General features: G+C 42.3%; 1 protein-coding gene across 12 annotated transcripts in view; it reads left to right on the top strand.

The window, feature by feature from the left end:
- Positions 1-20,197, top strand: part of UNKL (unk like zinc finger) — a 58,039-nt gene that overhangs the window by 20,251 nt on the left and 17,591 nt on the right. For 4 of the 12 annotated variants that reach the window (XM_035900023.1, XM_035900011.1, XM_035900013.1 and 1 more), the window contains 3 exons: positions 3,139-3,293; positions 14,169-14,357; positions 16,506-16,568. In XM_035900023.1, coding sequence (XP_035755916.1) covers positions 3,139-3,293; positions 14,169-14,357; positions 16,506-16,568 — 407 coding nt within the window. Of the gene's footprint in view, positions 1-1,682; positions 2,372-3,138; positions 3,294-14,168; positions 14,358-16,505; positions 16,569-20,197 lie in introns of those variants that run through there. The other 8 variants (XM_035900018.1, XM_035900017.1, XM_035900020.1 and 5 more) reach the window with 4 other exon arrangements.

The following is a 20,197-nucleotide window of genomic DNA, read 5'->3' as shown; positions in this document are numbered from 1 at the left end:
AGAATAAAACAGTTTCTGTCCCTTCCGTATTACGGAAGGGGGAGAGAACGGTTTCAGTGCTGTAGATCTTACCATCAGTATGAAAAGCAGGAAACTTTTGGTTCATCGATCTCTTTGTATCACAAATTATGGGTGTTCTCCACCTAACGTCAGTGAAGCCCTAGCTATGTGGAACAGGTAGAGGAAGATTTCCCACCATTCATACATGTATTTCAGCAATTTTTATCATTCTACATTAAATAATTTGTGGAAGCCCACATTCTTTATAATAGCATTCCTGGTCTTCCTTCAATGATGTCCTCAGAACCAGCTGACCATTTTTTCCCCTTTTCACCCTCCTTGTGAAGATCATGAGGAATATTACTCTTCCTCCAAGACTGCTCTTCCTTTGAGGCCCTGGCTGCAGACAGTTTTGTCTTACAAATGTCACTTGTTGTTTTTTTCCCCCACTGGCTGAAGCCCTAGGTCCAGTGTAGTCCCAAAGACACTTTGTTGTGACAGGAGGGAGGGCACCCAATCCTGAAAAGTAGAGAAGTAGTGGAATCTGACATATCTCCCTGACACCCTTTGCAAAACAGAGAGTAGCTAGGGTGTGCTGGGACACTTCAGTAACAGACTCTCTTAAAATAATGAATGGCTCTCTGTGGCACTTATTTGTCCACTGACTGCCTGACTACAACGAGCACCTTAAAAAAAATAGATTTTTTTGTTAAACAGGAACACGGGCAGACTGAAATTCTGCTGGCAAGAATTTGGAAACGCTTCAAAGAACACATCGCCTGTATAAGAGCTTCTGTTAGCGAAGGCATTTGCCTTCAGATTGTTCGTCCAAAACTGTTCTCTTCTATTGGTGCCAAGATTACAATAATGAAAAAAACCTTACTTCTGACTTCTTGACAGATGGGATTCCCCAGGCCAGACCTAGCCTGCCCATGGTAACTCGTATATGGTGGGATGGCAGGGTTAGGTTAAAGGTTGGACTCAATGCTCTTAAAGGTCTTTTCCAACCAAAGTGATTCTGTGATTCTGTGATTTCTACTTAACATCCAAGGCTATCGATACATGATGCCTGAAGCACTACTGCACTGGCACTAGGTGGTTGAAGTTCTTTTTGAGGGCTCTGTCCTAATCTCCGTGTGCTTCAGTGATTGCCACTGCGTGAGGCTGTTCCTTCTCTGTCGGCTGCAACCTCCTACAACAGCTGTAGGTCTTTGACAAAGTACAGTGAGACTGGGGAGGGCTTACACTACAGAATTTGTAACTTCTGTGCAGCTGGCCACCATGATGTTCACTCTTGGAAGACATTAGAATGATGTAGAAGCCCACATTCTGAATTTAATGTGTCTGTTTGACTTAATGTCAATAAGCAGGATAGCAAAACTCATCATGCTATTCTCCCTAAATACCTTCGAAAGAGAAAGGAGAGATTATTTCTCTTTGAAATGTTTGGAAAGCAGGCTTACACTGCCCTTCTAGGGTGGTGTGACTATTACACCCATTTATAGAATATTGGATGGGTATATGGTTGTGTCAGGGAAAAAGAGCTACTGAAGATTTAAGGGAGAGCGTGGATCAGAGAGTGCTTTTTCCTGGGGCAGCATGAGGGCTGACTGGACACATGAGGGTTGACTGTGTCAGGGAAAAAGAGCTACTGAAGATTTAAGGAAGAGTGTGGATCAGAGAGTGCTTTTTCCTGGGGCATAGGACGGCTGACTGGACTTGCTCTGGGCAAGCAGCTACACCATGAGACGATACATAGTGAAAGTGAGAATCAGTTACGAAAAGGCAGCGCATCCGTCTCTGTCTTCCCAACTGTTCTTTGCACTCTTGTTCTGTAGGAGGAACAGCAGGGCTCTGGTGACATCATCTTCGCAATCCCAATGGTTTCTTTTTCCTTTTCTTTCTTTTGGGTGTGGCTGGACTGGACCTGTGTGTATAGCCGTACTTACCGGTAGCTTTTTTCTTCCTCTTTTGTGAGCCACATCCCTATTTTTGTTATTTACACAATAGTGGAAATATTTGGTGAAGCATTGGGCCATGGCTGCGGGGCTGTGGTACATCAAACGCTAGATAGTAAACCCCACACCATTAGAAACAATCCTCAGCTGTGCTATTGCCACTGAAGGGAGGTGTCTACATATCCCATACTCGTTCTGTTTCCTACTATGGCTTGTACTTCCGCACACTGTCAGAGCTACTTACTGTTTCTAACAGAAAGAAATGTTTAAATTTTATTTTTAACTGTAGTTTATGAAATGCAGTAGTGGCTAGAGATGAAAAAAAATCTTGGTGTACCTGTAGAATTTATCAAGAGATTGTGTTTTCAGTCCTGACTTCCTTACTTTGATGTCATGTTTGCATGCATTATGAGGTGAGGAATGTTATTAACTGTAATTGCTTACTAAAGTAAACATTTTTTATTAACTCAGCATTTGCCCGTAAAACTAGAATCTGAATCTCCTTAATACATTGCACATTTAAAGAATCAAATATCTAAGATGTTTAATAGTTTAACAAAGTAGCCTTTGGGGAATTGGGAAGTAATTGGTCAGTCACCTTGAGTTGAATTTTCTGGTATGAAAATAAACAAGTCATTGGTTACAATTTATGTCTAAGTTAACAATGAACTTTCTCAAAGGTTATTGTTCCTTTTTTAGTTAAATAGTACAAGTCCCATATTCTCTTCAAATTGTTTTATGATTAAGTCAGTTGGTTCTGGACTGGAAAAAGACAACAGAGAACCCTATAATTATGATGCCATCACTAACCTTTCCAGTCAGGAGTTCTAAAAATGTTGGGTTTAAACCCTGGTGTTATAGAGCTTATGGAAAATAAAGCAAAATCAAGTATCTGATATCTACTTCAAATATCTGAATTCCGATCTACTTCCCACCAATTTTTGATGGAGCAAGTAAATAAGAGTATCCCATTTGTTAGTAGCCACAAATACATAATGGTGGACTATATTGTTCTTACCTTGCCTTTATGCTTATATTTAAAGCAAAAGAGAGAGCTTGCTTGTGTGTGATTGATGTTTCCATGTGACAGGTGCTGTGTTTGGTACAGGGTATGTAACTGTTGAATTCACACAGCTAAGTATCAAACCTGTGTGTAATTTGTTGGGGATTCCTTCAACAGAGGACACCATGAATGTAGTCATACTGCAAACTGGTTGTCAATCAAAGCCAGGCGCTCATCTGTTTTCAGCAGACAGCATAGGAATTGCAAATGAATGGAGCAGCAGTCTTAACTCCACAAACAGCAGTACAAATAGCAGTGGGCAGTCTGGAAATGTAAGTGTAAATAATTCTGGAAAAGTTACTACTAATAATCACTGTGCCAATATACAATGTTTATTTTACTTCTTAAACATCTGTGTTTTATATCTTTGTACTTCAGCAAAGGAGAGAAAACCCCACAGCTCTAGCAAGTGTCAGGCAGCAATATTTAACTGGTACTTAAGCTTAAATGGAATATCTGCCCTCGGCACCAGATTTAACTGTATTATTTGTGTTTTCTGTTCTTGTTTTTTGTCTTTAGATGCAATATTTTGAATGCTACAGTGAGGAACATCATTGTTAATTAAATATACAACTACAGGGCGGCTTAATTTACATATGTCTCTTTTTCCTATAGGAAAGGTTTCATTCATGGAAGACCTTGCCTGATCCCAGCCCTCTTCTCTGCCCCAGTTTGTTAACATTAGGAATGAATTGATGTCCGTTCTGAACGTGCTTTATACTTGAAGCTTCTTACAGTGGTGCGGTACAGGCAGTATGTTTGGTAGTAGAGAGGTGTTTGATTACAAGGGTGATAAATGTAGTTTGTATTAGCAAATTTTATCAGCTAAGTATGGGGGAGAGGAAGGAGAAAAGTATATTGCAGAGCTTTTTTTATCTGCCTTTTACTATCAGTTGGAATAGATCCTTTTGTTAGGTTTTATGTTTGTGGCAAAATAGTATATAAAGATAGTGACATCTTTCTTGTTCTCTCCTGACTCAGGTTTTTCTTACTTCATTTGTAGTACAGAGTCATAAATACCTACTCATTTGTCCCCAGAATTTTCACTTCTAGATTCCAGCACTGTTGAGCTATACTGTTTGGTTAGAAACCAGATAAAAGGACATATTTTAAATAAAGTTTGAAAGGAATTGCCAATAAATAGTGCAGTTGTTAAAACTCCTGTGTTTCTTTCATGTAGCTTCTTCATATTGCTGCCCTGTAGATTGAGACTAAAGATACCAGTATGCCTATGTTTTATCTTTGGTTCCCAGTGCTGAATTCTGCGTCTGTATATAAAAGGTTGTGAGGGACGGTCTGCCTTTTTACTTAGGAAGGTAATTTTGCTGTTGCTAATGTTCTGATGCTTTCAGGAGAGACCCAAAGAAGCGTCTCTTCTCCCAGAAGCATCTTGGCCTTTCATGAATGATTTAGGTACACCTGAAAACGCTAAGCATTGCCTTTCAGCCATGGGGAATCCTCTTCTGTGTACATGGATTTTTCCGTTAGTCATTAAGCGTCTGATGAACACTGTGTGCACTCTTCCACTCTGTGCTCAGTCACTCTCTGCCTGTACTACTGTTCCAAGGTGAAAATGGAAAAGTTGACCCTACTCCCTTCCCTGTACTTTCTACTTGAACGTTTTTTGCAAGTGGCCACCTTTTTTCTGATGTCTGGCAAAATGTTCTCTCTTTCACTTGGGCCTTACCCACAGCAACGTTTGACGCACTTCCATTATTTGTTTTTCTAAATATTCAGTTCCTGATTTTTTATTAGCATGTTGGTCTTCTGTTTTTCCATGTCTAATTCTTGAGTTTTGTTGCTTGATTGCTTTCACCTTCTCCATCTGCTGTAAACTGCTTCATTTTAGTATTTAAGTAGTCAGTTGGTTTTCCTCCCTTCCCCCATTTTCCATATCCCAGCAACTTAATTGTATTTGTGGTTTGTGTTTTTCTCTCTGTTCCAATAAGTTGTCTGTCTTTCTGTCCCCTCCTTTGTCTTTGTTCTTGTCACTGTCAGACACTGGCCCTGAGTAAACTTAATTTTAGTGGTTTTTATCATGATGAAATTAGACTTTCTATGCCTCCCTTCCTTTGTGTCTTCAGAACAATATCTCCCTATTCATCTTCCAAAACTGCTTTCACATATCCTGCTGTAGTATGCAGGGAGAGCATCCTACTGTTCTATTTGGTTCTAGAGGAAAGGGATGATGCAGTACTTGAGCAACCTAAACTCAGTTCTCTGCTCAATCATAAAATTCCTCTTTGACTGTGAGCAAGTTGCTTAGGTCCCCATTTCTAGAATGTGGTAATACTATTGCCCTATCTATAAATGTTATTGGAAGAATGAGTCCATGAAAATTCTGTATGATCCAGGTTGATAGTGAGGGAGGCTGTGTAACTGTTTTAAATATATACCTTCTCATCTCACCTGTACTGTATTCCTATGTCTCCATCTAAGTTGCCTTGTCAGTCAGACTGTTGTCAGCTGCTCCTCTGCTGTATCTTTCCTTAACATTTCGGTCAGGAAATAATCTACTCTTCAGCCTTTTTTTGATAAGTGTGTGTTCAGTTTCCACAGAGAGCTTCTACATCTATGTTTCTTTACCTCCATGTTCTGCCTTCTGGTTTGAAGCCTCTAACATTACACTTTTGTCAGTCCCTTCACCTGATCTTTGATAGCACTGTTGTTCTCCAGTCTGTCTTTGTGGTTCCCTTTGCTTTATACTCCACCACTTGTATCATCTAAATGCACTTAACCTCCACAGTGCAGTTTACCCAATGCATTTTCCTGGATTGTAATTTTTCATTTCAATTAGTACCACTTGTTTCTCCACACTTGCCATCACCCCTTATCTTTCTTTTTGTTGTGTTGCTCTAGCAAGACCTAGATTAGCTTTCTTGGCACACCTGTCTTTTCTCATATTGCATCAGAGCTGTGAAGTGCCTTAGGTAAGATTCAGAGTCTTGATATGCATCGCAGCAACGAATTCGCTCATCCTTTTCCCAGTGCTGTGTGTCTTTCTTTAGGAGCTGCATTTACACCAGCAACTTTTACTTTCAGCTCTTACTGCTTGTTCATCTTTCACTCTTTATTTAAGAGGCTCTTCCTTATCGTTTCTTCTGTTGTGCTGGTGAAATTCATGTATCTGAACTCCTTGGTTATGGGAAATGATAGCAGGCTAGGTTTCTTGAATATTTCTGTGCATACAAGTCTTGAAATAGCTTGATCCATGTTTCAGATACATTGCTTGCACCGTGTATACTTTGATGCCCTACTTGGTTAATCAAGTTGGTTATGTTACCACTTCTTCACATTTACTCAGATTTCTATTACTCCTTGCATGTCCTTCCATGAATCCTCAGCTATGAAATGTTTCATCATCCAATATGCTGTGCACCCTTTTTCCTCAGTCACTTTTGCTATCTACCCTTTTCATTAGTCACCTTTGCCAAAATAATCTCTTTGGCATTCAGTCCTCTGCATCCCATACATATGCATCGTTCTCAGCCATAGGCTTCTGCCTCACCTGAATTTCATCCCTTCATTTCGACTGTTCTCATTTATATCCTGCAACTATATTGCAATTTAAGATACACAAATGGTCTTCTCCTATATCTGCTTTTCTCATAGTGCTGTGAGTGTTGGATTAACTAGGCTGTCTCAGTGCATGCAACCATACTCATGGTCACTGCTTTATATGCTTTCTCTAGCTGGTTGATTAGCTTTCCGGTGTTGTTATATCAATACAAAATGCATATTCTTTTGAGCAGCTTTTCAGCCAAATAATGTCAAGAATCTTATCACCTCTCCTTAAAACATGCGGAGCTCGTGCTTTAGGATTATACTGATGATCTTCTCCATGCATCGGGTCTCTTTGTTTCTAGTACCTAACTGCAGTGTACCTAAGTTAGGTGATGATACAGAGCAAAGGCCTAGCTGTACAGTAAATAAAAGTTGTCTGTAAATAGGGAAAAAGGGGAAAAAGGAAGACCCGGGGAACTACAGGCCAGTCAGTCTAATCTCTGTGCCCAGCAAGATCATGGAGCAGACCCTTCTGGAAACTATGCTAAGGCACATGGAAAATAAGGAGGTGATTGGTGACAGCCAATATGGCTTCACCAGGGCAAATTGTGCCTGACAAATTTGGTGGCTGCCTATGATGGCGTTACAGTGTTGGTGGACAAGGGAAGAGAATTGACATCATCTGCCTGGACTTGTGCAAAGCATTTGACACTGTCCCGCACAGCATCCTTGTCTGTAAATTGGAGACACACCGATTTGATGGATGGACCTCTTGGTTTATAAGGAATTGGCTTGATGGTTGCACTCAAAGAGTTGCAGTCAATGGCTCGATGTCCCAATGGAGAGCAGTGACGACTGGTGTTCCTCAGGGGTTGGTATTGGCACCGGCACTGTTTAACATCTTTGTCAGTGACATGGACAGTGGGATTGAGTGCAACCTCAGCAAGTTTGCCAACACCACCAAGCTGTGTGGTGCGGTCGACGTGCTGGAGGGAAGGGGTGCCATCCAGAGGGACCTTGATGGGCTTGAGAGGTGGTCCCGTGCGGACCTCATGAAGTTCAGCAAGGCCAAGTGCAAGATCCTGCACATGGGTGGGGGCAATTCCAAGCACAAATACAGTCAAGTACATGGGTTGAGAGTAGCCCTGAGGAGAACAGCTTGGGGGTATTGGTTGATGAGAAGCTCAACATGATGCGGCAATGTGCACTTGAAGCCCAGAAAGCCAACCATGTTCCTGGGCTGCATTGAAAGAAGTGTGACCAGCAGGTCAAGGGAGGTGATTCTTCCCCTCTGCTCCACCTGGAGTACTGCCTTCAGCTCTGGGGGCCCCAACATAAGAAGGACATGGACGTGTTGGAGCGAGTCCAGAGGAAGGCCACAAAGATGATTTGAGGGCTGGAGCACCTCTCCTATGAAGACAGGCTGAGAGAGTTGAGGTTGTTCAGCGTGGAGATGACAAGGGTCTGGGGAGAGCAGTCTTCCAGTACCTGAAGGGGGCCTACAAGAAAACTGGAGAGGGGCTTTTTACAAGGGCATACAGCGATAGGACAAGGGGTAATGGCTTTAAACTGGAAGAGGGCAGATTTAGATTAGATATAAGGAAGAATTTCTTCACTCTGAGGGTGGTGAGGCGCTGAAACAGGTTGCTCAGAGAAGTTGTGGATGTTCCATCCCTGGAAGTGTTCACGGCCAGGTTGGACAGAGCAACATGGTCTAGGGGAAGGTGTCCCTGCCCATGGCAGGGAGAGTTGGAACTAGGTGATCTTTAAGGTCCTTTCCAGCCCAAACCATTCTATGATTCTATGAAATATCGTTCAAGTTTGTGGCACTGCAAAATTAATAGGAAAACTTGCTGTTTATTCTGGAGATGAAATAGACACATCAAAGATTAATTGAGCAATAAATCATAGTTTCCTTTTGAAGAGTAAAAGGATAGAAATGTTGGCTGTGATGACGTTATGTCTGGGGTCCATGATGTATTTAAAAGATTGAATATTTTCATAGGATATGTGTTAATCACAATGGATGAAGATAGGATAACCAGCACCAGCTTTGGTTTATCAGGTTTATCAAAGTTGTGTAATTACTTGATCACACAGTCAAGAAGTCGGCGCTTGTGAGCTCTGCTGCAGTGAAGACTGTGTGCCTTCATAGCTCATCCTGATTGCAGACTCAGTGCTAACATTCTGCTGCCTTCATTAAGCCTCAGGTTGTCTGCTTTACTTCATAACTAGGACAGCTTGACCATGCGGACATGATCAGTTACCATACCCATTTGATAAATAATAGTTTATCAAGCTGTGATAATGCAACTGAGTTTGATTATGTGTGCATAATCCAAGTCTGAACAGTGGTGCTGAATCATGCTTCCTTTACTGTGGAATTAGTGTTCTGAGACGGTGAGGGACATAGGAAGGAAGTAAGTTACTTGAGAGCAAAATTACTTTTACAGCTTAATTAAAAACACCTACATGTTTCCTCTTCCCACCATCTTCCCCTCCACCCCCCAAATGTAGGCAATGTAACAGTACATTTAAAGCCACGAAATATAATGCAAATCAGGAAACTTGAGAAGCTGCTATTTTCATAGGTCACATAACTAGTTTTATAGGTGTAAGTTTTGTCATTTTCTTTGTAGAAGTTGAGCTGTAAGCAGAGGCCTAGAGTAGGAAAGAACCAAGGGGAAGAATGCATCACTTGTTCCACCTGCTCTTCTTGTAAGCAATTGAGCTGCAGTGAAGAAGAGTGACAAATTATTTCTTTATAAGAATCTACAAGGCCGAGGTCTGCGAGGTTACAACATTATGAAGATGTGACCCTTGCTAAGGCAAGCTTGGCATCTTTTGACTTGTGGTGTGTCAGAAATGTTCAGGAGCCCGCCTAGCACCTGGAGCAAAGATGCAGAATTCAAAACATTGTTCTTCTGTAGCCTTGGTGAAAGTGAGGGGTAATCTGAAATGTATCCAGCTGCGGTGTGTAGTGAAGCTTAAAAATGCATCTGGTGAAGGTTTACAGCTGAGCCTCTGTAAAGTAAGGAGTGTTACCGACTACTGCTCTTTAATTAAAGTAGACTTTAAATCCTTAGAGGTTGAGCTGTGTCCTTCTCGTGCACATGTCTTTGCACAGCACAGCAGATTTTAATTTTTGAAGGGATGCATTCCTGAAGAAATCAAATGCCGCAAGCCTTAAGTTACACTTGTAGAGCAGTTTCCAAAGAACATGTTGAAGGCTTCCTCCTCCAGAATTGAGGCAACTGTATGAATTCTAGGTTCTGTTGTTTGTGCTTCTGTCTTAGTAAAGAAGAAAAGCCTAAAAAAAAAAAAAAAAAGACTAACAGTTGGCAGTAGAGGAACAAAAAATAAGCACTGATAGTGTCCCTTCCCCCCACTTGCACTCTTTTTGTCGCTAATGCTCTAATGCTCACTGGATGTTAGTGCTGACACATGACTTCACGTTAACTGTGAGTCACAAGTCCCTTGGTACAAAATAGATGTTCACTCCCCATCTTGGTGTCAATACTGCACTAAGTTGTATGGCTGTTTCTAGTGATGGGTTTGGTGTTTCTCAGATGTTCTCTGTATCTTACTCTGTGCAAGGGGCACGAGAGATGAGAGACGCAGGAGCGGTGGTCTTGCGGGTGTACTGTAGCAAGCCAAAAGGGGTGAGTGAATATTTGAGAATAAGTTATTTTTTGTCATGTGGGTGGCAGTGTAGCCTATTGTGGTTTCTCGTGGAGTCCACCGAGCCTTGAGTTGTAGAGGAGATGGTTCTTACAAGCCTGGGCAAAAAGGAAGAGGATCAGAGCATCTTCACCAGACTTGGAGGAGTCTCCCACAGAGGGAAGCGAGGTGGTCCAAAAATCCTTCATTTATTTTCACTACCTTGAGAATTATCTTTGATGAGCATAGATAACAACCAGGATCAAGTATCCTCCCTAAGTGTCATCTCCTCTTGCCTTGTCTGGTAACAGGATGTTAGTCTGGATCTAACCCAGCAGGGCATTTCTGATGTTCTTATTAGGGGGATAAACACACTGTATAGGGGCAGACAGGAGACAGAGAGGAAAATTCTAAATAATCTTCAGACCAAAAAGAGTGATTTTTATACATAGTTGCCTTGTAAGATCAGGCTAGGTTCGAAATTTTTTTCTTTGCTTGTGTATTTGAACTACCATGGATATTATGTGACCCATTTTCTTCTCCTGCTTTATTTGCATGAGTTCTTTGAATTGTCTTTGCAAGTTGAGTCACACAAAATCTGTGGTACTGTGTAATCCAGTTATTAAAACTTAAATAATCTTTACGTCCTGAAAAATACAAAAGACATAGTAGAGGTTATCTCTGTCTATTGTCATCCTGGTGGACTCTTCAGAGGCTGAGACCAAAAGCCTAAACAGGGATGTAATCAGACAGTGCTGCCTGCATCTTAGGGGGGGTGAGCAATTCTTTTAGTTTAGTTTAGTTTTTCAGAGCAAAACTACACAAAATTGTATTGTAAGCTCTTAATGCAGATCGAGAGCAGCCCTGCCCAGAGGGACCTGGGGGTGCTGGGGGAGGAAAAGCTGGACATGAGCCGGCCATGCGCGCTGGCAGCCCAGAAGCCAACCCTGTCCTGGGCTGCATCCCCAGCAGCGTGGCCAGCAGCAAGGGAGGGGATTCTGTCCCTCTGCTCTGCTCTGGTGAGACCCCCCTGGAGCCGTGCGTCCAGCTTGGGGGTCCCCAGCACAAGAAGGATGTGGACCTGTTGGAGCAGGGCCAGAGGAGGCCACAGAAATGATCCGAGGGCTGGAGCCCCTCTGCTGTGGGGCCAGGCTGAGAGAGCTGGGGTTGCTCAGCCTGGAGAAGAGGAGGCTGCGGGCAGAGCTGATTGCGGCTGTTCAGTGCTTAAAGGGGGCCCAGAGGAAAGGTGGGGACAGACTTTTTAGTAGGGGCAGCTCTGACAGGACAAGGGGTGATAGTTTTAAACTAAACCAGGTTAGGTTTAGCCTGAATATGAGGAAGAAATCCTTTACAGTGAGCATGGTGAAACAGTGGCACGGGTTGCCCAGGGAGGTGGTGGAGGCCCCATCCCTGGGAACATTCAAGGCCAGGTTGGATGGGGCTGTGAGCAACCTGATCTGGTTAAAGGTGTCCCTGCTCCCTGCAGGGGGTTGGACTAGATGACCTCTAAAGGTCCCTTCCAACCCAAAACATTCTATGATTCTATGAATGTTAGTGCCACTGTTGATACCCACTGCAACCAGAAGGATCACGAGTGGCACCTTATGGTCTTACCGAATGGTCTACATACCTGATACAGTCTGATCTGGACTCTGTGCCTCAAGCCCAGTACTTCTGGGTGAACAAGGGCATTGTTCCCCACTTACAGCTGTTGTCTGCAAGTGGCCCTCCAGGACAAGTAATCCATAATGGCTTCTTCCTCCCTCCTTCTTCCACTCTTCTTCATCAGGTCACACTGCAGGGGAGCAACCATGATGTACAGCTTCCTATGTCAGAAGAATAACCTGTGTTGTCTGTCTAGCTGAAAGGGTGGACATGGAATATGCATCTGAAAAAGCATTCTGTGCATGTGAGGGAACTCATCCTTAGATTGAGTCAGTAGCTTATCTAAGCTAGTGTCTTACCTAGGGTGTTAGTCTGCCTTCGCTGCCTAGCCATTTTACCTGACATGTTTGGCTGCTGCACTAAGCAGCCTTGTGCTGCCAGGAGTGTGTTTTGAAGTGTACTTACGAGATGTAACTATGTTATTCATTGAAAGTTTTCAAAATCTTTTGGTATGGAACTGGATACCTTAGCATATTTTTATTGACCAAAAAAAATATTTTTTTTTTAAATTTCACTTAAGAACAGTGTTTTTTTTCCTGGCAGTGTCCTTTCATTTTCTTTTTCTCTCTAGCATAAATAAAGGATTTCAGTATTTTAGAGCTGAAAAAATGTGTAAACTTAGCATCGCCATGCACAGGGGCAATCCTTGGTTTTGGATTTAGAGTAAATAGTGACAGAAAGAGAATCATTGCATGTTTGTTGTAACAAGCTTGTGGAGGAATTTTGGCTGAGCAAACCTTGCCTATCAATTTAATTATTTTTGTGGTGGTGCCCACTCTTCTACGTCTGTCAGTGCTCAGGGCATAGGCACATTTCAGACTTGCGTAGAGAAGCTGTCCTTGGGTTTCAAAAGCAATCTGGTTACAGAACTCCACACAGATAAGGTTCACGACAGGAGATTTTTCTGTAGGGATGGGAGTGGGTGAATGCATAGATTACAATCTTTGGTGAGTATAGGGCTTACATTTGTTGGAGGTGGTTTTTTTCTGTCCAGGGTTAAGACCTCACCTAGGCTTATGTCTGCCGTCTACCTGATTTACAGGAATCTGAATCTGAAGTTCCTGCTGCTCAGGAGGGACATTCTGAGGTTATACTATTCGAGGGAGAGAGGGATCTCCTGTTAAAATCCTGATTTGCTTAAAATACTTTCACATTCTTTAGAGCACAGAGTAATATTAAGGGTTGAGGTTAACCCTAAGTTGAGAGTTTAACAGCAAACTATGTAGTTAACCTTGTTTAGCCTGTCTGATTCAGTGTGTGTTTTGCATTTAAACAAACCAAAACAACTTTGGCAGAATTTCACTCCATTATTGTATTGCTAGTTCGGTTCCTTGAGAGCTGACAGGCTCTGTTCCAAAACAAGCACAGGAGGGACGGGAGCGTGTCTGTATCATCGTGAGTGTTCTCACCACTGGGCCGCTGGGCGTAAATGGAGGACACAACTATTTCCATGCTGCCTTTGTGAGTCTAGTTACAGATCTAGTTTAAGAAATTCAAACAATTTACCTAAAAAATGTAGAAACATGCAGTGCCCACAGTTCCACTCAAACATATAGATGCAGGATGCTGGCACCTGAGTTCATAAATTTCAGTTGATCAGAACTGTACTTTTAGCAAAAAAATTGTCCAGACCTACTTAGAGATTGTACCTTCAGCTTAAGGCTTTTTGCAAGTTTAAAACTCTCTGGAAAATGTATAGCAGAACTAGAGTTTATAAATTCAGTACTGTTTTTAAATATTAAAATGTTAATTTATTAATCGCTAAACATGTTAATATTTAAGAATCTCAGAAAACAGCCTTTTGAGATTTACAAAGGAGCATTGAGATGCTTTTTGCTGATATTCTACATGTCTTTTTCTTTTTGAACTGCTTGGCTTGATCCAGATGAGTTCGTTTAAAAGAGTGGAATGTTGTATAATGCTTGTATTAAACTGTAAGTTAAGAAATATGCGAATAAATGGAAATCAAGGTTGTCAGAAAGCAGGTATTCCTTTATTGTAAATATCCATTAAGTAGAGTAACCTCCGCCTGTGATTCATTTTGTGCGTAGGGACCAGCAAGGCTATATTCTGCTGTGTGCAAATGCATCTCCTTTTAAAGTCTCTGTATTTACAATAGCTCCATGTTACTTTTGTCATCTCCTACTTTTTAAAGCTAACACCAAAAATATATTCAAATGAACCAAAGTTAGTGTTGTATTTACAGAAGACTGAAATTAATTGATAATTTCAAATGATTGTGTTCCAGAGGGAGACTATAGCTGTAAACATAAAAAACATCGTAGAGTATATTAGTCACTGTTTCCTGTCTTCTACAGATCTCCTGTTCTTCGAGTCCAACTGTAACATCAAGTTCTGGTAGCAGTAGTTCTTTATCGCCCCTTGGACCTCTTTATAGACAGAGATCATTAGCAAATGGCGTTTTATGTTCTGAGTCTAGCACATCAGCTGTTTCTTCACCAACATCTAGCTATCCAAAAGCACCGGGCTTCGAACGAGAGGATCAGGTATGTGAATAATATGGTCTAGAAGTACAAATGCAATCTTAAGTTACATTAGGTTCAGGAGAAAATGTTGTCTGCCTCTTGTATCGGCACTGAGTTTTGATAATTTAGAACATGGAGTTTGGAACCTCTTCTTTAGGGAGCTAAACTGCATCAAGTTGCTTTACTGTTGTCACAGGCCCAGGAGCCTCAGGTAGTCCCTGCAGCGCAGCTGACACGCGGTAAACTCTAACTTTGCAGAAATGTGATTGTCATTTTGAGCCTGTGTTGCCAAGAACAGAGGAAGATAACAATGGGAAAAAATCATAACTAGGCTTGGTAAGATTCAGTTTTAACTACCGTTGAAAATTGATGGTGAAAGATGCATTCATTTCTGGCTGTTGATGCTATCTCTGAGTTCCAACCTTTGATGAATTTCAGTCTGTTTCTTCTCCCACTGGCAGCTGCTGCCTCTCTCCTTGGACAAGTTCATTGCTGAGACAGACATAGATGATAAAATACACAAGCCTCTGGAAGAGAGAGAGATCTGTAGCATTAGCAACAAGAGGCGAGTGCTTGATATTGAAGTTGGTGAGGAGTTAGAATCCTTTAGTCCGGGGGTCGGAGAAACCAGGCAATGCTAGAGACAGAAAGGAAGACTGGTGTTCTTCAGGGGTATGGAACAGCTCTGTTGGCCTGCAAGAAAAAAGCTGAAAGCTCAGGATTTACCTGTTAAAGCTACATTTTTCTCGCTCTGTTGTAATGCGGGTCACACTTCTAAATGGTCAGAAAGGAACTGTTGATGGCACGTTTAAATAAGCTGCAGCCAAGCTGAGCAGCCTTCTTGCAGATCTGTGGCTTGTCAGGATTGATTTCTGTAACCTGAGATGCACAGAGGAGTGCAGAAGTGAAAGGCGGAAAAAACATGAAAGGAAGGCAAGTGGTTTTTTGTAAATGGTAACTTGTTGTAGGGGATGGCAAGATCATTACTCTCAAGTTCTCCAGGCAGGATTGCTTTCTTACATGTAGATGTTCAGGCAGACTACAGATTAGTGAGCGGGTCACTGTGACAGGGAAGATTTCCATCTCCCAATATAGGGATCAGGTGATCATTGATCAAACGTCCTGGAAGCAAGGCAGTTTGGGTATCAAACGGCTGCTTTCTGGACATCAGGCAGCAGTAATTGAGACATTACATAACCATTGGTGAAGATGCATTTTGCTGGTTTGGTCACAATTGGTAATGTACTGCCACAAAGAATGTGTCTCAGCAGCAAAAACGTTACGTTCTTGCCTTTTGGTGGCCACATTGAACCTGTCTAGAGAGAAAGCAATTTGCAAACTTTACAATTGATAAAAAAATACCTAGAGTAGTGGGAGGCATATGAAGAGGAGGAGAGTTGTTACTCCTGGGGAGCTTTCACTGCAAGACCGATTAGGAATTCCTTTCCCAAAGGAAACAAGGAGCAGACACAAGGCTGCTCAAAGGCAGCAGAAGGAACCATTTTTCCTAAGGAGGCAGAGAGCACCCTGCAGAGTTTACTGCAGTTCAGGAAGTCACTGAAAGTTACTGGCCTGAAAAGAGCAGAGATCCTTTGATCCTGCTGTGCAAGAACGCAGTGGGCAAACAGACTTTGCTTAGAATTCCCTTTTATTTAAGTATGTGTCACTTCTTTCAAAAGTTACCGTATTGTAAAAAGGTGTTCAAAGAAAATCTGCCCTTATATTTGAATATTTTGTTGCTGTTGTTATTTGTAGCATGATCACTTTAAGGGAAAATCTAGGCAGTTCCAGTCAAACTTGTGGCTACCTCAGGCTTCTGTCCCACCAGCCTCTTGGAGAAGTATTCCCCAGCTGGTGAGCATCTGGGACATGTTTTTTCTGTCACAGCATAATGCTATCATGGCTACTCAATTTTTGGACCAGAAATAACTTGCATGTGCTCAGCTATGCACATAAGTGGAACAGGTGCAACTGCTTTTCCTTTTCCATGTAGATTTACTCTGCGATGATTAAAATGTAATTCTCCATATGGGACTGCAGTGAGGGAAATGAAGCCAGCCTGTTGAAGATATCATTGCAGAGATGCCACTGACCCTTCATAAACTAATAATGTATTTTACAGCAATGACTCATTAAGTTCGTATATTACAGAGATTTTTCCTCTTTCAGGCAAAGCATCGAACCTTCCCAGCTGAGAATCAGCAGAAAATAAATGAACAAGACAGCAAGCAGGTACTGCCAAAAGTTGAACACTGTAAATATTTTGCCCTTTTTGATAATTTATTAATGCAGTATCAAAGTTCTGTGGCTCTTTACAACATAGTCTAAGGAAAATTTGTGCCCAGTGACAGGACAAGAGGCAATGGGCACAAACTGAAACACAGGAGGTTCCATCTAAATGTACTTTTTTACTGTGCATGTGAGACTGAGCATTGGAACAGGTTGCCCGGAGAGACTGTGGAGTCTCCCTCCTTCCAGTTATGCAAAAGCTGCCTGGACATGGTCCTGGGTGGCTGGCTCTAGGATCTGTGAAATTGTACAATTGATGTGTGCTGCAGGGAGTACCAGGGGTGAGAAGAATATGAGGCAATTTGAGGATGCTTTTGATTATAGCAAGTCCATGGCAGAGTTTTCACAGTGAAATTTTGGATTAACTTGATTTGGGGATGGATTGATAGAATTTAAGGAAGGCCAGAAGAAAGATGATGATACAGTTGTTCAAGCATCAGATGCTCAAAACTAGAAAAATAGTTAAAGTGACAGGGACAGGGGGCACAGTGTTGACCTGTTGTGAAGCTAAATCCGTCAAGTGTTAGACACCGTTCTGTATGCACAAAGGAGCTTAAAACTCTGCCAGCTTTGCACTGCTGGAACAAGAACTCTGATGCTTTGTTTGTTATTTGTTGACAATGATCAAGATAACTGAGAACAGGAGTTGTACCATTTGCCATCCATGCAGCCACACAGGAGTGCAGAGTCTAAAGTGGAGGATTAAAACATATTTTACATTTAAAAAGCAGAAGGAGGGGTGCAGAATAAATAAGGAGAGAAAATACAAGATAGAGGTGGATCCTATGAGTTCTGTGTAGAAGAGTGATAGCACATGAACCAGTTTAAAAGTACACATTGGGGGTCTTCTCCTCCACGTCTATACATCAGTGAGAGTGGCAGCCTTGGAAACTTTTGAATTTTTTGTGATTTACCCTAAAAAGTCATTTTTACATTACTTTCTACCGCTATTAATATTTGTAACAGAATAAATAGAACATACCCAGTTTAACATCTTTATCAACAACCTGGTGGGGGAATCAAGTTTGTAGATGACATGGAATTGGCAGGACCAGTCAACACAGCTGGACTGCCATTCAGAGGGACGGAGACAGAACTAGAGGAATAGGCCAACAAGATCTTTTGAAATTCATTAAGGACAAGTGCAAAATCCTGCACCTGAGAAGCAAGAACCTGTTGCAACAATATAGGTTGAGAACAAAAACTAACTGGGAGGCAGCTCTGCAGAAAAGGACCTGAGGGTCTTTGTAGACAGCAAGCTGAACGTGAGCTAAGAGTGTGCTCTGGCAGCAAAAGAAGGCCCAACATTATCCCCAGTTGTATTAACAGGAGCGTGAAGTAAATCAACGGAAGGGGTTACCCTTCTGCTTAGCACTTGCTTGACCACATCTAGAATGCTGCATCTGGTTTGGGGCTCACAGTACTGGCATTGCATCAGTAAACTGGTGCAAGCTTAGCACATGGCTGCCAAGACGGTCAGGGGACTGGAGCACTTTCCCTGGGAGGAGATGCTGAGGAAGCAGAGCTTGTGTAGCCTGGAGAAAAAAGGTGGCTTCAGGAGGACCTAGTAGCAGCCTTCCAATACCTATGAGGAGGTCGTCAAGAAGATGGAGCCAGCCTGTTCTCAGTGGCGCACAGTGGGTGAACAAGAGACAACAGGCATAAGTTGAAACAAGAAGCTGAGACTGGGTATAAGGAAAAACTTTTTCACCATGGTGAGAATCAAGCAGTGGTTGCTGAGCATGGTTGTGCAGTCTCCAATCCTGGAGATTTTCAAGACCAGGCTGGCTAAAACACCAAGTAACCTGATCTGACTTTGTGGCTGACCTAGCTCTGACCAGGAGGTTGGACTAGATGACCTCCTGAAGTTCCTTCCAACCTGATTTTTCTGTTATCCGGTGATCCTAAGAATACTTAGCAAGTTGCTTTAGTTCTCTTCTTTCTGAAAAAATAAGTGTTATTTGATCTCAACTTTGATAGTGCAGAATGTATGAAATTCTGCTATGTAATTATAAAGCTGTTGACATCTTTTTTTAATAACCTTTCTATCCTGTCTGGTTTATGTTTATTTTTTCTCTCTGTTCTGTTTAGATATCCCACAGAACAGAGTTTTGATGTCACAAATAGGGTCAGTCTTGGTCTGTCAAAACAGAAGGAGGAAAGGAATCTCTGAGTAGCACTGCTGCATCTGTCTGTAGGTATAGGGTGGGGCAAGAAGCTTGCTGTTTGTAAATATGTTAGGGAGGAATAAGGGACTAAATAGCCCTGTAGATGTAGTTGTTTATGCCAGGGAGAAAGAGAACTAACTGAAGGAATCCATCAGCTTTGTGTGGGTGTGTGAAATTTCTTCACTTCCCTCTCACCGAGAGGCCTCAGCTTAAGATGGGGCAGGCCAAAGGGGATCTATTTTGAGCCTGATAATTTTTCAATAATATGAAAAGCCTGTATTGCCTCCCCTACTTGTAGTGACTTGGATATCATGTTTCTCCAATGACAGGGATCATGATCAGGCTTGTAACCTAAGAATTCTGTGCCTTGTCATTTCTTCATTTTACTTTTTTAACTATACCGCTGTTCTTCATGGTTTAATATGTACTGACAGTTCAGAGATTACTTTCTTTTTTGGCTCAGACATTTATGAAAACAGAAAGCAGCAAAGAAATACTCCATTTAAGATGTTGCACTGGGATATTAGAGAATGTGTTGTGAATTCAGTGTAAATTACAAAGTTGGAACAAAGTTTGGAAAAGCATATCATAGAATCATAGAACAGTTGACCTTGGAAGGGATCTCTGTTGAAGTTCAACAAGTCTGAGCACGAGGTCCCACACCAGAGTCAGGAGAGTCCCCAGTGTCAGTACAGAGTGGGTGATGAATGGGTGAAGAGCAGTGCTGCAGAGGAGGACATGGCGACACTGGTGGGTGATAAGTTGTGTATGGGCCAGCAATGTACACTTGCAGCCCAGAAAGCCAATTATCTGGAGCTGCATCCCCAGCAGCGTGGCCAGCGTCGAGCGAAGTGATTCTGTCCCTCTGGTCCACTCTGGTGAGATCCCACCCAGAGCCTCACATCCAGCTCGGGGGTTCCCAGGATGAGAAGGATGTGGACCTGTTGGAGTGGGTCCAGAGGAGGGACACTAAAGTGATCAGAGAGGGCTGGAACCCCTCTGCTATGAAGAAAGGCTGAGAGAGTTGGGGTGGTTTGGCCTGCAGAAGAGAAGGCTGCAGGGAGATGTTATTGCAGCCTTCCAGTGCTTAAAACAGGGTTAAAAGAAAGATGGAGAAAGACTTTTTAGCAGCGCCCATAGTAACAGGACAAGGGGGAATGTTTTTAAAATGAAAGAGGGTAGATTTAGATTGGATATAATGATGAAATGGTTCACTCTGAAGGTGGTGTGACACTGGGACAGGTTGCGCAGAGAAGCTGTGGATACCCCATCCCTGGAAACGTTCATGGTTGGGTTGGGTGGGGCTTTGAGTATCATTTCAAACATGTCATCTAGTGGAAGATGTCCCTGCCCATGGCAGAGGGGTGGGACCAGATGATCTTTAAAGGTCCCTTCCAACACAAA

The sequence above is a fragment of the Egretta garzetta genome, unplaced genomic scaffold, assembly GCF_000687185.1.
Source record: "Egretta garzetta isolate BGI_Z169 unplaced genomic scaffold, ASM68718v1 scaffold448, whole genome shotgun sequence".
Taxonomy (NCBI): Eukaryota; Metazoa; Chordata; class Aves; order Pelecaniformes; family Ardeidae; genus Egretta; species Egretta garzetta.
The sequence above is the reverse complement of the archived record's forward strand: the minus strand, read 5'-3'. Positions and strand labels throughout refer to the sequence as shown.